At 62.4% G+C, this 19,444-nt stretch overlaps 1 protein-coding gene across 5 annotated transcripts in view; it reads left to right on the top strand.

Moving 5' to 3' along the window:
- Positions 1-19,444, top strand: part of MAD1L1 (mitotic arrest deficient 1 like 1) — a 321,159-nt gene that overhangs the window by 12,291 nt on the left and 289,424 nt on the right. For 4 of the 5 annotated variants that reach the window (XM_086692890.1, XM_086692891.1, XM_086692889.1 and 1 more), the window contains exons 7-9: positions 202-332; positions 485-599; positions 2,468-2,529. In XM_086692890.1, the coding sequence (XP_086549016.1) occupies positions 202-332; positions 485-599; positions 2,468-2,529 (308 nt within the window). Of the gene's footprint in view, positions 1-201; positions 333-484; positions 600-2,467; positions 2,530-2,975; positions 4,694-19,444 lie in introns of those variants that run through there. The other variant, XM_086692892.1, reaches the window with a different exon arrangement.

Below are 19,444 nucleotides of genomic sequence, written 5' to 3'. Positions count from 1 at the left end.
ACGTGTGTGTGTTTCTCCGATGCGTCTCTTCGGGGCGCCGTTGCCGCATGCCCTGGGGCAGACCCGTGCTAGGGTCCTGCCCCCGAGTGGGCACGACTCCCCTGGAATTGAGCGCTGAGGACGTGGCACAGAGGCACACCTCGAGGGCGAGCCGGGGCCGTGGAGGTTGACTCTGTCCTCTCTGTCCCTGGCCTCACTCAGGATTTGGAGCAGAAGCTGTCCCTGCAGGAGCAGGATGCTGCGGTCGTGAAGAACATGAAGTCGGAGTTGGTGCGGCTGCCCAAGATGGAGCGGGAGCTGAAGCAGCTGCGGGAGGAGAGCGCCTACCTGCGGTGAGGCTGGGTGGGCGGTGGGCAGCGGCTGTGTGGGTGGCGGAGCAGAGGGGCGGGGGGGGGGGGGGGGGGGAGGGCGCTGCACTCCTTGTCCCGGTTCCTCCTGCCTGTGCGTGGCGGCCCTTTGAGGGATGTGGTGTCCGGCCCCCCAGGGAGATGCGAGAGACCAACGGGCTGCTCAGGGAGGAGCTGGAGGGCCTGCGGCGGCGGCTGGGGCGCCAGGAGAAGATGCAGGAAAGCCTGGCGGTCCTGGAGCTGGAGAAGGAGGTGAGGCTGGGGGCGTGCTGCACGTGGGGGACCCCGGGTGTTTCGGGCCCGCCTTGCGCTTGCCCGCCTGAGATGTGGAAGCTGCCGGGCTGGTGCCGTGGGCGGAGCAGCGGCCCCGGAGCCGCCTGGCCGCACGTGTGGGTGCCGGCGAGCTGGCCCGCGGTGGGGAGACTCCACCGGGAGCCAGTGGGCCCCTGGTCGCGGATCGTGGCGCACGCGGGGGGCCGAGGCGGGTGTCCTGTGGGGAGGACCCGGCCCCCTGCCGTGGGGGCGTCGAGGTGGAGGAGGGTGAGCGCTTCCAGAAGCCGGAGAGAGGGCCAGGAGTGGGTTCTTCCCGAGAGCCTCCAGGAGGAGCTATGAGAGAGTGTGCTGTGTTCTCAGCCCCCCGGAAGAAATTGGAAAACTGGAACAGATAGGGGCCGTGGTGCGGGGCGCCTGACACAGACCGGCTCCCACCCGCAGATGGGACGGACGCCCGGCTCCGTTTCCTCTCCCATGTGTGCTGTTGGGACGCACGCTGGCGTTTGTGGGATGCGCTCATAGAGCTGGTGCGAGGGCGCGGTGCCGAAAGCATCCTGTGGGCGCTTCTCCCGTGGGCGCTCCAGGGGGTGCGGGAGCCTGTCTCGCCCGGTGCGCCCACGTTACACTAGCGCTCAGCCTCCTGGTCTCTGTCCCCCGGTCTTGCTGTCCTTCTGCACGGCCCCCCCCAGGTCGTTCCCTGCCGCCTCACCTACGAGCCGTGCGGCCCTGCATCATTTCCTGGGTGGTGGCAGCTGTCCCGCAGTTGGTCACAGCGGAGGCCTGTGGCCTCACGGGGTGGGAGCCGAGCTCCTCACAGGTGCTGGCTGACGTGTGAGCTTGGCCCGCAGACGCAGCCCTAGACGGAGTGTTTCCTCTGGACAGTTGTGACACCGGTTAAGGCTTTGTCTCTCGAGTCACACTGCCTCGTGGGACATCCTGCCATGGATGCTCGCTGGCTCTGTGGCCCTGGGCAAGTTGCTTAACCTCTCCGTGCACCTGTGTATCGAGGAGCATCAGAGTGTGCCTTGCAGGGTTGTGGGGGCTCAGCGAATTCACGGCGAGTACTTCCCCAGTGCCTGGCGTCGGTAGGTGGTCGCTAAGCATCGGCTCTGTGCCCAGCTCTGTTACCCGGCCCATGCCCTCACGTGGTAGGGGCCACTCGAGGGACTGAGGGAGTGCGGTGATGCCAGGACCGTGCTTGGCCCGGGTGACGGGCACGGGAGGCCGGACGAAGGCACGCGCTTCTTGCCCTCAGGTGGTTCCGTTCCAGAAGGGGAGGGAGACTGATCTGGAATGCAGGTCCGTGTGAAGCAGCGTGAGGAATGCAGGGTCAGGCAGCCCTGCGCGTGGCGCCAGGTGGGGGACGTCCCCACCTTCTCCCGTTCTCCCTGTGGGACCACGTCCACTGTGGACACTTGGGCGCTAGGGCTGAGTGCATCTGCCCTGGGACCCGGCGTCCCGTGGAACCCCTGGACCAGGGGAGGGGCGTGGGGTCTTGTGGTTTCAGCGCCCGGTCTGCCTCGGGGCCGCTCGGCCTGCTTCTTCCTGAGTCTGCGGGGCCGGCCGCAAAGGAGGCGCACTCGTAGTTGGGCGGAAGCCGTCTGCTGTGGAGCGGACTCCATGCCCCGAGGCGTTCAGCTGAGATGAGGGCAGGCTCTTCTGAGGGGTCAGGGAGACTTAACCTCCTCCTTGTCCCCGGCAGCTCCGCATGAGGCTGGGTGGTCTGGGGACCGACGTGGGGTTGTGTGAAGAAGGGCGGCGGGTCGCTCGCCACGGAGGCCTTGGCAGGTGTGGGGGAAGATGCTGGGGTCGTGGCACCCTCAGCGTTCGCCTCCTTGTCTTTGCAGAAGCTGCTGGCAAAGCTGCAGAGCTGGGAGCGTCTGGAACAGACCACGGGCTTGAACATCAGGTAGGCGGAGGGCGCCCCCGGCGGTGAGGTCCTGCCTCCCCTGGGCCCCCGGCAGCTGGAGCCCCTGGCAGAAGCCCTGCTGGAGGCCGCCTGCCGGCTTGTGCAACAGCCTTTTGGGTTTGATGTGGCATTTTGCTGACAGGAGGGAAATGCAACTAAGGGACTGTCCCTGCCCAAGTCTTAACTTTCTCCTTTTTTTTTTTTTTTTTAAAATTTTTTTTTTCAACGTTTTTATTTATTTTTTGGGGGACAGAGAGAGACAGAGCATGAACGGGGGAGGGGCAGAGAGAGAGGGAGACACAGAATCGGAAACAGGCTCCAGGCTCTGAGCCATCAGCCCAGAGCCTGACGCGGGGCTCGAACTCCCGGACCGCGAGATCGTGACCTGGCTGAAGTCGGACGCTTAACCGACTGCGCCACCCAGGCGCCCCTTAACTTTCTCCTTTAAGGTCGGTGGTGGCATGGTGGCAGGCTTTTGACCGCACTGCAGCGGTGGCTTCTGTTAAAGGACCTTTGCCTATACTGAGGGAGCGATTGCTTTTGGGGGCGAGCCATTCCTTTTAGGCAGATGGAAGGCGGGGAGATGGACTGAGCTGTCAGGGGTGAGAAGGGAGCATCGTTGTCCCGTCAGGACCCCGCGGCGTGCCAGCAGGGGAGCGGCAGGATGCAGAGGGGCAGCAGTGGGGGCAGCTGGGCGGTGAGCTGGCGCCATGTCCTCTGATGGCCCGGACGGCTTGGGGGGGGCATCTTTCCACTGCTCCCTGCCTCCCGTCCTGGGGGCTACTGCCTCTCGTTCTCCAGCATCGCTGCCTGTCCCTCGGTCCCCGGGACTTTGGGCCCCCCTGTGGATAGACTCCTCCCAACAGCTCTGTCCTCGTCTGGTTGTTCCGTTCTGGGTGAGGGCTGGTGGGAGACCAATCGTCCCTGTTCGTCTGGAGCTGTGGTGTTTCAGGAGTCTCTTGTTTCGTCAGCTTGTGCGACTTTAAGACTGTAGCTCCCTGTCGTCTTTCCTGGTGCTCTTGGAAACTGGGCCAAGATTGAGAGCCTGCTTTAAAGAGCTGTCCTGTAATTACAGTGTCCGAGGGCTGGTTCTGGAACCTGCCGTGGTTTCCATCAGCGTTACTGACTTCGGTGTCTGTCCCTTGTAAATGCCTCCTCGTCGTCTCTTTGCCCCGCTGAGTCCCAGAGGACAGACGCGGCTGCTGTTCCTTCCTGAGCTGCACCCGCCGCCAGACTCGTGGAGGGCTGACCCGGTGGAGCCTCACCTACTCTCTGGGCTTAGTAACTCACCAGAACGCTTCCCTCCTGCACCTAGGGAGGCTTGTCAGAAGAGAAACCTCTGTGACTTCTTTCTCTTGCGGGAGATCAGAGGCCCACTCGTGCCCGATCAGACCAGCTGGTGGAGTGTCTGAACGCCCAGCATGTGCCACAAAGCCCTCGACATCAGTCAAGCCTGGGGCTGGTGCACAGCTGGCGGCCGCCTCTGGCCGGGGCGGAAAGTGTGGTTCCTCCTCCGGCCCTTTGGTCTCTCTTCCAAATCAGAGGGCCTCCCTGAGTGTGGCTGGCATGCGGGGGGGCATGCGGGGGGGCCTGCAGAGGTCTGCGGGCTGACAGCCAGCTGGGGTGCTGCTTCTGCCTGGTCACGCGCCTGTGTGTGTGTGTCATGTGTTCACTCGGCGGTCGGGCCCTGGAGAGGCAGAGGAGGGGGGTGGTCGAGGGCTCTCAGAGGTGGGGGCTGCTTGGGGCGGGCGGGAGGGAGAGGAGGGTGTGAGTCTGTCCCTGGCGTCTCTGCCCTCCCCTGGCTCGTGGGCCCCTCGCCAATCTGTGCCTGGCCCTGGGCCAGTGTTCCCATCGCCGGGAATGCGGCGCGCGCCTGGCCTTGTGTGTGGAGGCTTACAAGTCACGTACTGCGGAGCGGTGCTGGCCTCCCTTCCGAGCAGCCGGAGGCTTCTGGGGAGGCGGTGAGGCATCCTTGTGGCCCTTGCCTCCCGGCGCCCCTGGTGAGGGTCCCCCGGAGGGGCAGGTTTTCTGTCGTGTGCCCGGTCACTCTGTGCCTGGCCACCGCGGGGGCCCCTGGGGAACCTCAGTGTCTCCTGTTCACCCTTCCTGTCCGCAGCAGGGCGCCTGGGTGGGCTTCACCTCCAGTCACTTGTGTCCCTCTGAGGTGGGTCCGTGTGTCCTGTAACAGTCGGTGGGTCGCAGGCTTGTGTATTGGTCCAAATGCAGGGAGTCGACCTGTCCAAGACCGCACTTGACCTTGAATGCCGTGAGGAGGAGTTGGGCCATCCTCTTTTGTCAGGTCTTGGGCAGTTGGAGGTTTGTGAGCGGGGAGGGAGACCTGGGGGAGCCTACGTCCGGCAGAGTTGAATATGGGGAGGGAGACGGGCGGAGGGAAATAGGGCACAGGGAGAAGTTGGGATCCCTGCAAGGAGGGAGGGGTGGACCCGGTCGGGAGCGCTGAGACCACTGTGGGTGGCCGGGGTGGGTCGGCCCCGGGTGGGTGTAGGGTGGGTGGCCTCCGACAGCGTAGCCGTCATGTCTGCGGCTCACTGTCAGACCTTGGTGAGCGGTGCCTGAATCTCTGTTTGGCCCCCGCCTGGCCCTCAGGGTTGTGGGGCTGTCTTGTGCCTCATTTTACACATCTGCGAGTGGAAAGATTTTTCTAGAATAGTGGTTTCTCACCCTGGAAGTCAGACTTTCTCCCTGTGAAAACCCGTTTTCACGCTAGGCCGGGGGCTTGCACCCCCAGAGCAAGACCAGCCGGCTCCGAGAGACAGCAGTGAGTCCCAGTCCAGCAGGTGCCCCGGAAGCAGGAGCTGGAGGGGCCGGGAGGGCCTTAGGACCTTAGGACCTGGCAGGCTTGATTCTCCTGGCCTTTAGGCCAGGGCTTTGCTGCCACTTTGGGACTGAAGGGACTCGCTTGGCGTGTGTCGCTTGGTGTGTGTCGTGACCCCCAGCCCCCAGATCCTGTCCAGGGTCTCCTGGGCTTTGAGAGCTACCGCCACTAGGTGGCGCCCCCGGCCCCGTGATCCTGCTCCCTGCGCCTTGAGCGCCTTGGGCCCTTTGGCTTTCTGGCTCCAGACCTCTGCCTGTAGTTCTTCCTGGCCCTCTGCTGCTCCCCGTGGACCTCACGTGCTACGGCCACGGCCTGGAGGAGCAGCCTGTGGATGGCCGGCTGGCTGCCGTTGACTGTCCCACCCCTGCCCTGTTCTTGCCCAGCCTCTGATCCTCAAATGCTTGATGCCTATGAGATTCTGGTGTCTTAGCACAGATATTCCTTGCATGGGCTTTCCTCTGGGTGCAAGGCTGTGTCTCTTCGCACGTTCTTGGAGGGCCCTGCGGCCTTGCCAAGGTTGGGAATAGGTCGGGTCTAACGCCTGGAACAGACCAACCCCCTGGAGTTGACTGGCATGACCGTTGCCACCTTTCTCCCAGTTCGGGATTTCTCACATCCTGAGGAGCCCAGAGGTGTCAGGGAGCTGGTTACGTGAGCTGGCTGGGGCGGTCCGGCAGTGTGACCCTGTAGGGAAGCCCCGTGCCAGTTTCCTTGTCTGCCAGACAGCCTCGTCCACCCGGATGTTGCTGGACGCCTGTCTCCAGCATGTGGGTCCTGTGGGTTGGAGGCAGGTGGGCCGCCGGACTCGGAGAGTCCTGGTGGGAAGGAATACTGCACCGTGTTGGGTGGGGCCTGTGTACTCGGGGGTGGGGGGGAGGGTGGTGCCTGCAGGTCCCCATCCTGGGGCAGCGAAAGCCGACTGAGGGGTTCGGCAGCAGTACACAGATTGCGCCGGCGTGTGGAGACCTGTGACGTGCTGAGCCTTGTCTGGGGAGCGTGGTCCGGCGGAAAGGTTTGAAGGTGCTGAAGGCGGACACCAGGAGACACTCTGTGTCTGTGTCAGCCTGGGTGTGACCTTCCGGGGGCACTGGGGAAAGACTGACGGAGAGGCCGTTGGGAAAATGGAGCAAAGGGGGTACCTGCAGCAGTAGACGGGCCTTTCCCTTCAGACAACCGGGGTCGTTTGCTATTCAAATAGGTTAGAGAGGAAACGTGATCGTCTCGGTAGGTGCGGAGGTGTTGGTGGGAACTCAGCACCCACGCACGATCGCAACCTTTGAGCAGTGTAGGAGTGGAAGGGTCCCCCCTCCCCAAGATGCGGCACCTGCTGTCCCTGCGTCTAGCCCGCCCTCTCCCCGCTCCTTTGCGGCGGCAGCGGCGGTGCGGCCAGCGCACAGTGGGAGGGAGGAGGAAAGGCCCGCGGCCGGGCGGGAGGACGTAAAGCTGCCTCTGGTGGGGGGCAGCACGATCGTCCGTGTAGGACGTCTCTGGGCATCTGTAAAGAGTCGGAAGTAGTAGGTCTGGCAGGTTCACAGTTACGAGGACAACACGCGCAAGCGGACTGAGTTTCTGTGTGCCAGCAGCGAACAGTTGGAGTCACGCAGCCCTGAAGAGTCGCGTTGGAAATGTGAGGCTGAATGCAACGGAAATCTGCATGCTGTAAAGTAGAAGTTCTTTCTAGAATGACAGGAAGTCACCTAGCAGCGATATCAGCAAGTGGAGAGCGATCCCGTGCTCGCAGGTTGGAGGAGTCCGTGGTGGGGACACGTCAGTGTGCTAAAATTCATCCTCACCTCCAGTGCATCCCCAACCAAAGTCCCAGCAGGCCTTTTGGTAGAAACCAGCAAACTGATTCTGGAGTTTCTATGGAGACGAAAAGGATCTAGAATAGCCAGACTTGTTTTTGAAAAAAAAACGTGGGCTTACGGTGGTTAATTTCCAAACGCACCATAAACCGTATTGATCAAGGCAGCGGGTTAATGGTGTAAGGATAGACTTACACGTCGACGGAAAAGACTAGAAAGTTCTGGAATAACCCGAGTATGGAATCTGTTGGTCTCCATCGAAGGTGACAAGATAAATCAGTGGGAAAGAGTCAGTCTTCCGCAGACGGTGCTGATGCAGGGGGATGTCTGTATGGACAGATGTAGATTCTGGTCCCTTACTGTTCCGGCGTTGAACCAGTGGGGCGTGGACCTAACCTGGGGAAAAACCAAGGCTCTGGAAGCTTAGGACACAAAAGCGTGAACCAAAGATGAAAAAAATCGTTCACTTAGAGTTCCCCAAGACGAGAAACACCTTTGCTCTCAGAAAGACGCAGTGAAGGCAAGAGGCAAACCCTGGGCCAGGAGAAAATCTTTGTGATGCGTCTAGGTAGGTTGACGGGAGACCACAGCCAGATCTTGCTTAAAAGCTGGGCAGAAGACAAACAGATAACTTCACGGAAGAGGGTCCACAGACGTGAATAAGGAGGGGACTGATGCTCGGCATCATTTGTCATTTGGGGGGCGCTGGGACGCTGCAGCTGGCCCCGTGGGATGGCTGGGACCACAGGCTGGTCACACCAGGGGCCGTGATGGTGCGAGCAGCCCGCCGCAGGGGCAAGGTGAGTGGAGAGCCACGTGGCACTTGGGAAACCGTTTGGTGGCTTCCTGCAGGTTTACGACGTGACCTGGCTCTTCTGTCCTGGTTCTTACCCAAGAGAGGTGGAAACGCGGCCTCACAAAGATGAGTCCCGGAGTCTTCACAGCGGCCTATTCCCACCAGCCTGCGCGTGTGGATGGCGGGCTTGCCCGGCCGCGGGGAGTGGGTCAACGCGACCTCAGGGGGTGCTCCGCAGCCACGAGCGACGAGCCCGACTACGGTGCTCGGACGTGGGGGAGACCTGCTGACGCCGGGTGCTAGGAGGCCACGCACGTCTCGGGTTGGGATGCGATGGGGGCGTGAGGGGCCCTGGCAGCGTGCCGGAAGTCGCCTGCCCTCGGCTGCTGTGGCGGCCGCTCGTGTGTGTGTGCTCGTACGTGCGTCCCGCCTCTGTGGAGCTGATCCGTGGGCGATGGGAGGCTGTGGTGGGGGGTGCTGAAGCTTCCATTTTGGGTGGAGCCCATCCCCTGAGCCAGTCGGGCCCATGGGCAGTGGGACTGACCCGGGCTCTGTCTGCCGGCCTGCGTCTTGGGGCCTCGGGGCAGGTGCCGTGGGCATGACTGCTTAAATTCACCGCCCGCGGGGGGGGGTCGGGTCGGGTGGGGGGGGTTGGGGGGACGACAGAAAGTGAAAGTCGCCTTCCTTCCTCCCGCCCTCCCCTGACTGCTGCCCTCCCACCTCGCATCGCCCTCAGCCAGGCTGGCTCTCTGTCACTGCCGCCCGGTCCCCATCGTGCAGTGCTCTCGTGCCTGGGGTGCTCTTCTCAGAGGAGGGTGCCTGGGGTCCCCGTGCTCACCCCCAGTGTGTCCAGGCACCGTCCACTGCCTCTGTTCTCGTGTGGCTTTCTGGAAGTCGTACGAGCACGCGAGCCCTTTGGTGCCCTCCGTCACACGGCGCTCGGTCCGTGTCCTGCACGTTCCCGGTGGATTTCCAGCGGTACTTCCGCACCGGCACGCAGCGCTGCTGAACCGAAGAGCCGCACGTCGCTCCGTGAAGTGGACGAGCTCTGTGTTGCCTCAGGCCCGTTGGCGGACACTTCGGTTTGCGGTGTGAGTGGCGCCTGAGTGGCCGGACAGATTCTCAAGCAGGTGTTTTGTCTCAAAGACGGACGTGCTTGAGATCGGCAGATGGTGCCGGACCGCCCTCCAGAAACGCCGTCCCGGCGTACGAGTGGCACCGCTTAGTTTGGGCGGCACGCTCTCCGAGGTCTCGGCAGAGATGCGGTGTGGGGCCGCGGTGCTGCGAGGAGGCAGGACTCTCCAGCGGGCGGCTTTTGAAAAGCTCATTTGGCGGTTCCCACTGTAGGAAGCCTTATCAGCGGGCGAGGAATGCACGTTGAGTCCCTCTGTAGTCAAGCCCCTAATTTTGTAGAGGAAATGACTTGCTGGTGGCGTGTGAGCCTCTGTGATTTGGCTCCTTCCCCCGTCCTTTTGTCCCCAGATCTGGCCTGGTTTCAGTCCGGCTGGGAGGGCGTAGTGCCTGTCAGGAAGCCCGCAGGTTCGACGGAGTGACGGGTCTCGGAGGCTGTTGGCACTAGGGAGGCCGAGAGGCTGGCGGGTCTCGCTGGCTCTGAGGCCTGGCGGCCGTGCCCCTGAAACTGCTGACCTGTCACCCGCAATGGACACGGGAACCCGGCACCGACCTGCGTGCTTCCTTCCCAGCAGCCTTTGTTGGCTGGCCAGGTGACCGGTCACCCCCGATGTGTGATGTGTGAGGCCAGTCAGGATGACAGTGAGGCGGAGCACGATTCCTTCTTATTGGCCACCCCTGACACCTTTGTGGCTGCCCGTTCTCTGGTCGCCATTTCTAATGCCCTGGGTCTGGGGTCACTCGGGACGCGAGGCGCTGCTGGCGTTGGGGTGGGGGGATGCGTGCTGTCAAGCTTTTTTCACCATTTCCCTTGGTCTCGGTTTGGTTTCTTTTGCGGCTCCAGACGAGGAGGAGGAGGTTGGGCAAGAGTCTCACCTTCTGGGCGCTTGCAAGCGTGGCTCTTTCTTGTGGCCTCAGCCGTGAACGTGGCATTGTTCCTTCACTGGCTCCTTTGTCTACCGGAAGCTGTTCTCTGGGAGCCCTGGCCCTAGAGGGGCGCCTTCACCCACCCTGGGCTCTCTGTCGGCCTGTGCACCTGGGGCGGTCTGGGCCCCGGCGGCCCCAGAGCTGTGCCGGCAGGGCCCGGAGACTTGTGAGCCCATCCCAGCTCTGCAGGTCCCCGTGGAGGCCAGCGACAGAAGCAGGCGTTGTCGTGGTTGACTCTCCGCCACGTGTTTGTCCCTCTGCTGGGCATCCTCAGTCTTCGGTCTCGTGAAGGAAGGGTGGGGCTTGTGTTCAGAGGCTCCGAGTCTGGCAGCCAGCGCATGTGGTAGACGTTTGCCGAGTGAGTCGTGATAGGACCGCTCTACTTTTGTGCATCCGTGTGTGTGCTTAGCTGTGACTTGGGACGGGGCCCTGTCGGCTGGCTTGGCTGCGGCGACAAGGCTCCCGTGTTGTTCACACTGTTGTGATCCGGTGGGAATCAGACGACAGGTGTGGCAGAGAGCTTCCTGACAACCGACTTTCTTCAGCTGCTACAGCCCATCCTGGGTCTGGGGGAGCAGCCCCGGCCCGTCCCTTGCTCCCCATTGAGGTTTCAGATGTGAGTCTGGCCTCCGCTCGCCAGAAGCGGGCAGAAGTGGGCGTGCGTGGCGAGGCTGGACGGAGCAGCATCCCCGACGGGCCGGCTCCCCACACCGGGCCCCGCTACGGCAGTCCCGGATGGGGCTGGGCTGCCCAGGGGGCTGTGACGGGGACCGCAGTCTGCGGCACAGGCCTGTCCCCTCTGCCCCCGTGCGCACAGCAGGCCGTGCTTACCGCACTGTGGGCAATACAAGAAGGGCAGCGCTTTCCTGGAGGGGCTCCGCCCTGTGTGTGGTCACCCTGGCCGCGCAGACGGTGAGGCAGGTGCCCTGTCCCAGGTGGACGTGCCTGGTGGTTCAGCACTTGTGGTGTGGCCCTCGAAGCGCTTTGGAGGGCTTCACTCCCAGCTTTATAGACGTGGCCCTTCTACCTCTGTACATCGTGTTAAATCGATTGGAAAAAGTCTAAAGCCAGGTAGTGAAAAGATTTAGACAAAACAGGCTATGCTGGGTTACCCGGGGATTGGGTTGGAGAGGGAGGAGGCACCTCCCTGTTCGGTTGCTGCAAACTTGGAGAGGCCTTTTTGAAGTCCTCCTGGGGGGGGTCCTCCCTCGTCCCTGCCCAGGTCCCCCACCCCCAGGCAGAGGGGGAGGGGGCTGGGAGCTGCCTGGAAACATGGGCTCTGGTTCTGTGGACACGAGCTGGGGGTCGCGGCTTGGAGGGTGGCTGGCCTTTGTGAGCACCGAGTGGGAGCCCACGTGTCCGTGAAGCAGGGTCACGGCACGAGCACAGATTTGTGTTCTTAGAAGCCAAGCAGGATTATCCGTTAGATGGTGGCTGCCAATCGGCACGGGACTGCGGGGCGGCCGCGATGGGCCGTGTGACGTGGCTTTGCTGCACTGTTGCTTCTGTGTCGTTCCCACTGTTCCCGGGTACGAAGCCCGGACCTCCCTGTCGTCGTCTGCGTCTCAGGGACAGAACGCTGGGGCGCGCGTTGACGCCTCTGCACCACACCGCATCCCCCGCGGCTCTGGTGCGCCGCGCGGGCTTCAGGCCCCGGTGGTGGTGGGGATGGCGTCTGGGCCAGCTGGGCGGGCGCTCCTCAGACCTGCTGTGTACCGCAGGCTCTGGCCGTGGCCACAGGTGGGCTCTTGTCTCCTGGGAAACGTGCCCTACAGAGGATGGCCGTCCTGAGGACGAGGAGGAGGCAGGGCACGTAGGAAGAAGGCGTGCAGGTGCAGGGAGAGGCGAGGACCAGCTGGGTAGGCGCCAGGGGGTGGCGGCGGCCACCCCCCAGGTGCTGGTACTGCTGTACCCGGTCTTCGTGTGGCACAGGTGGGACCAGGAGGCCTGGGTCTTTCTCACTCGGGCTGCCGGCCGTGAGCGCACCCTGGACGGGCGGGAGTGGAGACCCTTGGCCTGGAGCGGGGGCCCTGCTCGGCCGTTCCTCCTGCCCTCACGTCTCCTCGAAGTCTTAGTTCCGTGGAGGCCACGGCGGGTTTGTCCTTGGCGAGGAGGCGCGGCGTTAATTGCCCCCGTGTCTGCTGTCGCTCTTTCGTTTCACTTCCGAAGGTGCTCATCTTGAGTGAGGTTCCTGTGCGGCCGCAAGTGGGGTCTTTACTTGAGGGCACGCGTTTGTGGTGACAGGCGGTGACGTGGTGGGGACCCCGGGCATCTCCGGGCATGGACGCTGAGGCCTCAGGGCTTCGGGAAGTTGACTGGGTGTTTTCTGTGGCCTGTGGGAAGCCGTTGTGGAGCGACCGGGGTCATTTCAGATCACGGGGCTGGAGACCCTCGTCTGAACACGCACTGCGTTCGCGTGGCTCGGCGTTGAGAAGATGTGTCGGGGCGATGGGGACAGTTCTCCTCTTGCTCTGCCGGCCACGGGCCTCCCTTCCTGCCGGCCGCTGGCACTGCTGGCTTTGGTACGTCTTTGCGCAAGCGCTCGATGCACGTGCAACTGACGCGTCTGCCGGCACGCGCCTTGTTGAGCCCCCGCTCACCGTGTTGGAGGCGCTGGTCCAAGCTCTCTCGCTCTGTGTCACGCCCAGAGAGCCCAGTTTCTGAAAGGCACGCGATGCTTCCTCCTGCATGTGGTATAGTTAGGGGACGGGGCGGGAGACCGTTCCCTCTGCAGAGTTTGGGGGTCCCCGAGGCCGGTCTCAGTTTCAGTGATGGCCGGAAGGGCTGCGGGCTCCAGCAAGCTGTGCCTCACAGCTGTGGGGCCGTAGGGCTGGGAGCGGCACACTGCCGGGTCACCGACCAGTGGCCTGTCTCCACCCTTAATCTGAGTCCCTTCACCCCTGAGGAAAGGAACCTGTTCCAGCCGGCTTGCTTTAATGACTTTCATTAACCGACTTAATGAGGCCTATACTCAGGAAGTCTGTTTTTATTGGCCAGTGATTCCACGTCCCTTATCGATGTCTTGCCTGGGGAAGGACCATCGAAGCTTTGGTTGCAAGTTATCTTCCTGGATTGGTCAGTCGGTGGGGCACGGAGGCCACAGGCTGTCCCTGCCAAGGATCCCCAGTGTCCTTCCTGTCCCACTTGTCGTGGAGTGCCTGTGGGTAGAATGTATGGTGGGCGAGTTTTTGCACCGGGCACGGCCGCCCAAGTGCGTGCTCCCCGCCTCGTGGGAGGTACACGTTCTTGAAAGCACCACCCAGGTGGCGGAAGGGATAGCCGGGCCTAGGACAGCACTTTCTGTACTCGGGGAGCCTTTGGGGGGCCCTGGCCCAGGGGAGGGGTGGGGTAGGTGGTGGCAGGGCAGGTCGGGGATGAAGTGTGAAGGGGAGGGTGAGTGTGCAGCCCAGGACAGAGGCCACAGGCTGCTGAGCAGGCCGAGGGATGGGGCGGGCAGCCGGCTGTGACAGTGACTGGCTCCAGTTTGGAGCAGGTGTGCCACAGGGACAGAGCAGAGGCTGAGAGACGTCCTCAGCACGTGAGACAGGAGGTGACCTGGCCCAGTTGGGGGGCTGGGAGGGTGCAGGCAGATGGGGCAGACACGGGGACAGGTTTTGGCTCTTAGGAAGGGAGAGCTGTGGACTCTATGTAGCACATGTGCGTTTGAAGGGTCACAGAAATAGCCAGAGGGAGTTGTCACGGGTGTGCAGGTCTGGATTTGAGGGCTCCCTCTGGGTCATCTTCGCATGACCACTAGCAGGGGTGGCCAGGCCGGCCTAGGGAGCAACGCGGATGGGGAACAGCAGAGGCCTGGGGTCCAGGGCCTCTCCCTGGCGGGAAGGCTGCGCAGAGGGGGCCACTTGCGGTCTTGCCTGAGTCTGAGCTTCCTCGTCTACACGTCCGTGATGGCGTCTAGCCATCGGCTGGCAGAGCGATTGGCATGTGGTAGCTGGCAGCGCTGGTCAGTCAGTCCCCGTCCCCCGGTGGGGGGAGCATGCCCTTGGCCCAAGACACCTCAGGACCGCGCTGGGCCCCGGATGTCCTGGGAGATGGGACGCCAGTCTTTCCTGGTCCGCATGGGAACCTCACCTGTTTGGCCGCCTACCTGTGTCTTAGAAGGTTGGTGGCACCAGGGAGGTCAGGATGGGTCACAGAGAACGAGTGGGTCCCCGCACCGCTGTGGGGCTGTGGCAGTGACATTGGTGAAGCCTGTGGCTTGCACATGTGGGAGAGGAGGTGATGGGACCCTGGTGTAGTTCTTTGATTCTAGGAGACACCTGGCACCTGCCAGTGTCCTACGGTAACGTTGAGAGCGCCGACCTCGGCTCTTGGCACGCAGCTCCCGTGGCTCTCAAGCGAGGGGGTGTCCCAGGGACAGGCGTGTGTGCGTTTGTGTGTGTGTCTGGGAGCCCCGGGGCAGCCTGGCCAGTTCTGCCCAGGAGGGGAGGCAGGGCCCTTCTGGGGCACACGTGTCTCCTAGGGAGTTGCAGGATTGTCTGATGAGGGTCCTCTCTTTGCCTCTCCCCTCCCGCCACGAGTGAGTGGAGGGCCTCCGACCAAGGGGACCGTGCCCTGAGTGGGAAGCTCGCTGCTGACCTGTAGGGCCCTGAGGAGGGCGGCTTTGAAGACTTGCCTTTTCTGTGAGGCTCTGGGGCCCTGACCCAACCAAACGACATACAGAAAACACGTTCACGGCTCTTCAGGTTTTGTCCTCCGTGATCTGGGAGCTGTGCTAAGCAGGGTGTCTGAATGGCTCGGGTAGTGGCCTGGTTTAATCAGGGGCAGGTGACAGTAGGGATAAGTGTTCGCTGCCGGCTCCGAAGGGCTCAGGGAGCCAGTCCTTCCTAAACATTTACCGTTTCACGTGGCAGCTGGTGAGATGGGGATTGATGTACGTGGTTTAACCGGAGACCCGAGCCATCCCATGAGAGACGGGAGGAGGGACGGGCAGAGCCCTGCCGGCTCTGTGTGTTGGAGGCTGGGTCTCTCCTCTGACACCAAGGCCTGTCTCTGCCCCTTGCCTCATGCTGCCTCTGCCAGAGGCACCCGTTGGCCGTTGTTGCACCCGTGTGGGCATGGCGCGAGCATTTACAGTATCTCAGGCCGGTGCTGGGTCCGTCAGGCACGGCTCCTGGGAGAGGTGGCCCTTGATCTTGAGCTGAGAGGCTGGGACCTCGTTCCTGGTGGGGAAGGGGCTTGCACGAACCCACCCACCCAGAGCGACCTGGCGTACCACAGTTCCAAGTGGTTCGGCCAGTGTGTGGGCGTGTGGCGGAGGCCGACAGGACGGCGGGGATCGGTTCTTGGAGGTGTTTGGGTCTTGCTGTGGAGAGTGGACCTTGGCCTGCAGGGGCTGGGAGGGTGGGGTGGCGAATACCCACTGTGTGGCAGCAAGCACTTCCTTTCCATGCCTTTCTGCGGCCTGTTCCCTGAGACCTGAGACACGGCCTTGTCTTCAACTAGACCCTGCCTGGTAGGCATCCGTGTGGCTGGGTGGCTCAGAACAGGTGCGGAAGCCTTGTGCCGGGGGCAGGGTGCCCCCTCGGGGGTGGTGGGACAGGCTGCCTGTGAGCGGGGGTCGGCAGCGGGGGTGGGTAGTGGGCACATCTCGAGAGTCAAGGTGGTGGCAGGTACCCCGAAGGTGTCTTGTGTCCCAGGCCAGGTCCCCTCCATCGTGGCCTCTGTTTCCTCTACAGGCGAGTGATGCCTGCCTGTTTCCTGCTGGCCTTGTCACCTGGTGATAGAACTGAGATTTTGGCGAACGTCGATCCCGTAGTCATCCTTTGTAGGTTTGAGGCCTGCCGCTTGGCGGACAGCAGGCCGGCTCTGGGGATAGAGCCACGACCCGGCCTCGGCCCTCACGGTGGAAGGACCGAGCGTTCTGAGCAGTGAGGATAGCCGGGGAGTCTCTTGACGCTCAGAAAGGTGAGCGTGTGCAGCCGGATTTTGCTGGAGTGTCTCGCGGAGCTGGAGTCGACCAATCGGTTCCGTCTTTGCCGGATTTGAATAGTGTCAGTGGGCAGAGGGCCACGTGTTATTTGTGGTCTGGAGATTGGTGGCTGACGAGGTTCCAGAGCGTGTTTGTTTCAAGACGGGCCCTGCTCTGAAGAGGACCTTACTTGGCCCCGAGGACGGCTCTGTCGGAGCTGGGGCCGCCCTGGAGGGGCCACCCCGAGAGCCTGCAAGGCCAGCGCGTGCGTGGAGTGTCGTTGCCGTCCCTCCCGGCTGTGGGCGAGGCGGCCCGGCTGTCGCCCGCTCGGCAGAGGAGGCCCCGGACCTTCTGGGGGCTCACAGGCCAAGGTCGTGCGGCGAGTCCGTGCCGCCTGCGTTGGATTGCTTGGCTGGTCGCGGTGCATGGTGGGCGCTGCCCTCCGTCACCTCCATCCATCTGGCTGGCCGCGTGGTGCCGTGCAGCTGGGTCCTGCGCCTTTGTGAGCCGAGCAGCCCGCTGCTGGCATCTGAGGCTTCTGTTGGGGCCCTGCCCACCGGCTCGCCCGTGGAGCGTCAGCACATAGGCGGGCGTGCAGCCTGTCGGCTGATAGCGGCTCTTTGAGGCCTGATGGCTCCCAGCCGAACTTTGGCAAGGAAGGCCTGCCAGCCTGCTGGAGGGCTGGCCTCCCTGCCTTTGCTCAGGGCCGAGCACCTTCTGGCACTGCTGGGATTTGCTTTTCAGATGGGGGAGGCTCTGCGAGGTAGGGGAAGACCGTAATTACTTGGGAGAGGAAGATTGAACTTTAGGGGCAGCGACACGACACTCTCCTGTTCTCGGAGGCGGCTGAGTGAGGAGATTAGCAATTAATTTTTATTATGCGCAAACTGCTCTCGGTTCCGTGGAGCCAAACAGTCCTCCCACAGCTAGGGGTGGGGCAGGCTCCTTCCTCCCTCCTGGCGTGAGGCTTCAGGGGGCTGCCGCGTGTCAGCTTGTGCACTGGGGGAGTGGCGTGTGAGTCTGCGTGGAGGACACTTAGACACACGCACTTCTGTTCCCCGTTTGTTCTCTGGCTTCCGCTCTTCCCGCGTCGCTACGGTTTGCTGCGCTCAGGCGTCGGGAGCGCGCTGCCTTTCGTGAGGACTGCAGTTACACGCGTGGCCACAGGCTCACCCCTGAGAGCAGGTGCGTTGCAGCACGCTGGGCTTCGAGAAGGCGCCGTTGAATCTGGGCGGTTCTTCACGGGCTCTCTGGGAAGGTCAGGGTTGAGAAGAGCCGCCAGGAGCTCTTCCCGGCCTAGTGGTTGGTTGGGGCATTCTCACTGTTTCCTAGAGCTCAGCTGTCCCAGACGGGTCACTCCGCTCGGCCTGGACCTTTGGAGCCACACCCCTTTAACTGGAGCTCCATTGACATGACGTGGTACTGGGTGTGCGGCTTAGTGACTCGACAGGCCTGTGCTGACCCTGCTCGGAGCACGCGGGCTGCTGTCTGTCCCCGCCATCCCTGGGACTCGGTGCCCCCGCTCTGCGCCCTCGTGCCCGTCCCCCACTGAGACAGCCTTCTCCTGGTGGAAAACGTGCTTTCTCTTGTTTGTCCCTTTGCTAGGCTAGTTTTCTTTTTGAGTTTTCGTGACTGAACAACGGGTGCCTGGGAGTGCTGGGTTTAGGGCAGAGGCTACAAGTGTTTCCTGTAAGGGCCGGGTAGTAAATATTTGGGGCTCTGGGGCCCATAGGGCCCGAGCGGCATGCCGGTCCTCACCTCTGCAGCACAGATCGCGATGACCAGCGTGGGGGCAACGTGGCCCGGGACCTGGGACTTCTCGTGATGACACTCGAGGACCCCGGCCCCAAGCAGGACTGTGGGTCATCCTGTGGGATAGCTGCCCGGGACAAGATGTAAGTGAGCAGGCGCGGCCCTCTCCCTGAAGGCCGTGGTGTGCTGACCCGTTTCAGGGTGTGGGGCTGGCCTGCCGGCCCGGAACTTTGCTCTCTCCTTTGCCCAAAACTTCTACTCGCAGAGGATGGCACTGATTTCCTTCCTTCCTCTTCTCCACTCTGGGATAATCTGGTCGTGGGATGTGAGCTGGCTTACAGGTCGTTAGCGGGGGTGAGCCTGGTGCCCGATTGGGGCGCCTCAGTCGCGGTTCAGCACCACTCGGGTGGTGTGGACGTCACGCCGGGAGGCCTTGTCGGGGCGCCTGGAGCCGTCGGGAGGGAAGGTCATTTCCCACGGACGGGCAGCGCTTGTGCCTTCTCTCCGGGGCTAAGCGTTCCCGGGACGGGGACCGTGGTCAGATCTGTTCCGTGCCACAGATGCTTGCCGAGTGACTCTGGCGGGCAGAGAACACGGTACGGTACGTGTGGGCCCTGCATTGCCACTGAGCAAAGCGGGGTCATGTTACAGGCCCCCCCCCCCCCCCCGCCCGCAGCGGGCCGGGGTGGGAGGGCCAGAGCAGGAGTCCCCGCCCGTTCCTGCGGGGAAGGTGGCTTCTCAGGGCGGCCAGAGTTGGCTGGGCCCCGCCGCTCCCCCACTGATGGCCGGACTGCGGGCCGGTGGAAGAGCCCAGACGGACGCCCCGAGGCCACCCCTTGCTCCTGCCAGCCTGGTTTCTGGGAATCTCCCTCCCTGCAGCTGTCCCCCCCCTCCCCCAGGCTGCCCTGGCCTTCTGCCTCTGAGGGCTGCTTCGGTCCCCTTCCTTGTGCTCTGGGACGGCCACCGCCCCTTCCTCCGTCTCTGTGGCAGGAAGCTGCTTGTTTCTGTCAGAAGTGTGAGCCTCCGTTTGCTGTGCCTTCATTTACTGACAGCCCTTGCCAAATTAATTTTATTTAATTATCTCCCGGGGCTAAGCTTGAATACATTTTGTGTTAAATTCACATTTTTTCCCTCTTTTCTAAACGAAATGGACTTAATATCCTTGTTAAAATCTGATTAAAACTAAAATTGAGGTTTTTGAAGTCTGATTATCCCATGAAATGGAATTTTTAAATGTAATTACGGTGGATTTGCATATACTTTTCAGCACCATTGAAAAGAAAGTTGCAATAATTTCTTAATGACATCCTTTCTGTCATCTCCTTGGGGCACGGTGCTCGCGTAGGAGCGAGGCAGGTGAGGGAGAAGAGGTCCCCTATCCTCTGCTTGTTGTCAGAAATTGTTGTAAATTCTCTTCTGTGGAGGACCTGTTCCCAGGGAGTTGGCCTCACCTCCTCATGCTGTCCTGTGCTGTTGCCCGTGTGTGTGTGTGTGTGTGTGTGTGTGTGTGTGTGTGTGTGTGTGGGCGGGGGGGGGGGTTGCAGCCTTCTAGGCACACCCGCAGCTCTTACCACTGAGGCGGGCGGGGAGGGGACCATGGCCTCCGGTGGCCTCCCCTCTCGGCCCGAGTATGGATTTATGATTGACGAGTTACTCCGTCCTCATTCTGCATTACGTGTGTGCTGTTAAAAAGTACGTAAACAGAGTGAACACATTTCATAACCGCGGGGGAAAAAACA

Source organism: Puma concolor, chromosome E3, assembly GCF_028749965.1.
Source record: "Puma concolor isolate L17-30 chromosome E3, mPumCon1.1.hap2, whole genome shotgun sequence".
In the NCBI taxonomy this organism is placed as follows: domain Eukaryota; kingdom Metazoa; phylum Chordata; class Mammalia; order Carnivora; family Felidae; genus Puma; species Puma concolor.
This window is presented reverse-complemented; position numbering and strand designations above follow the sequence as displayed.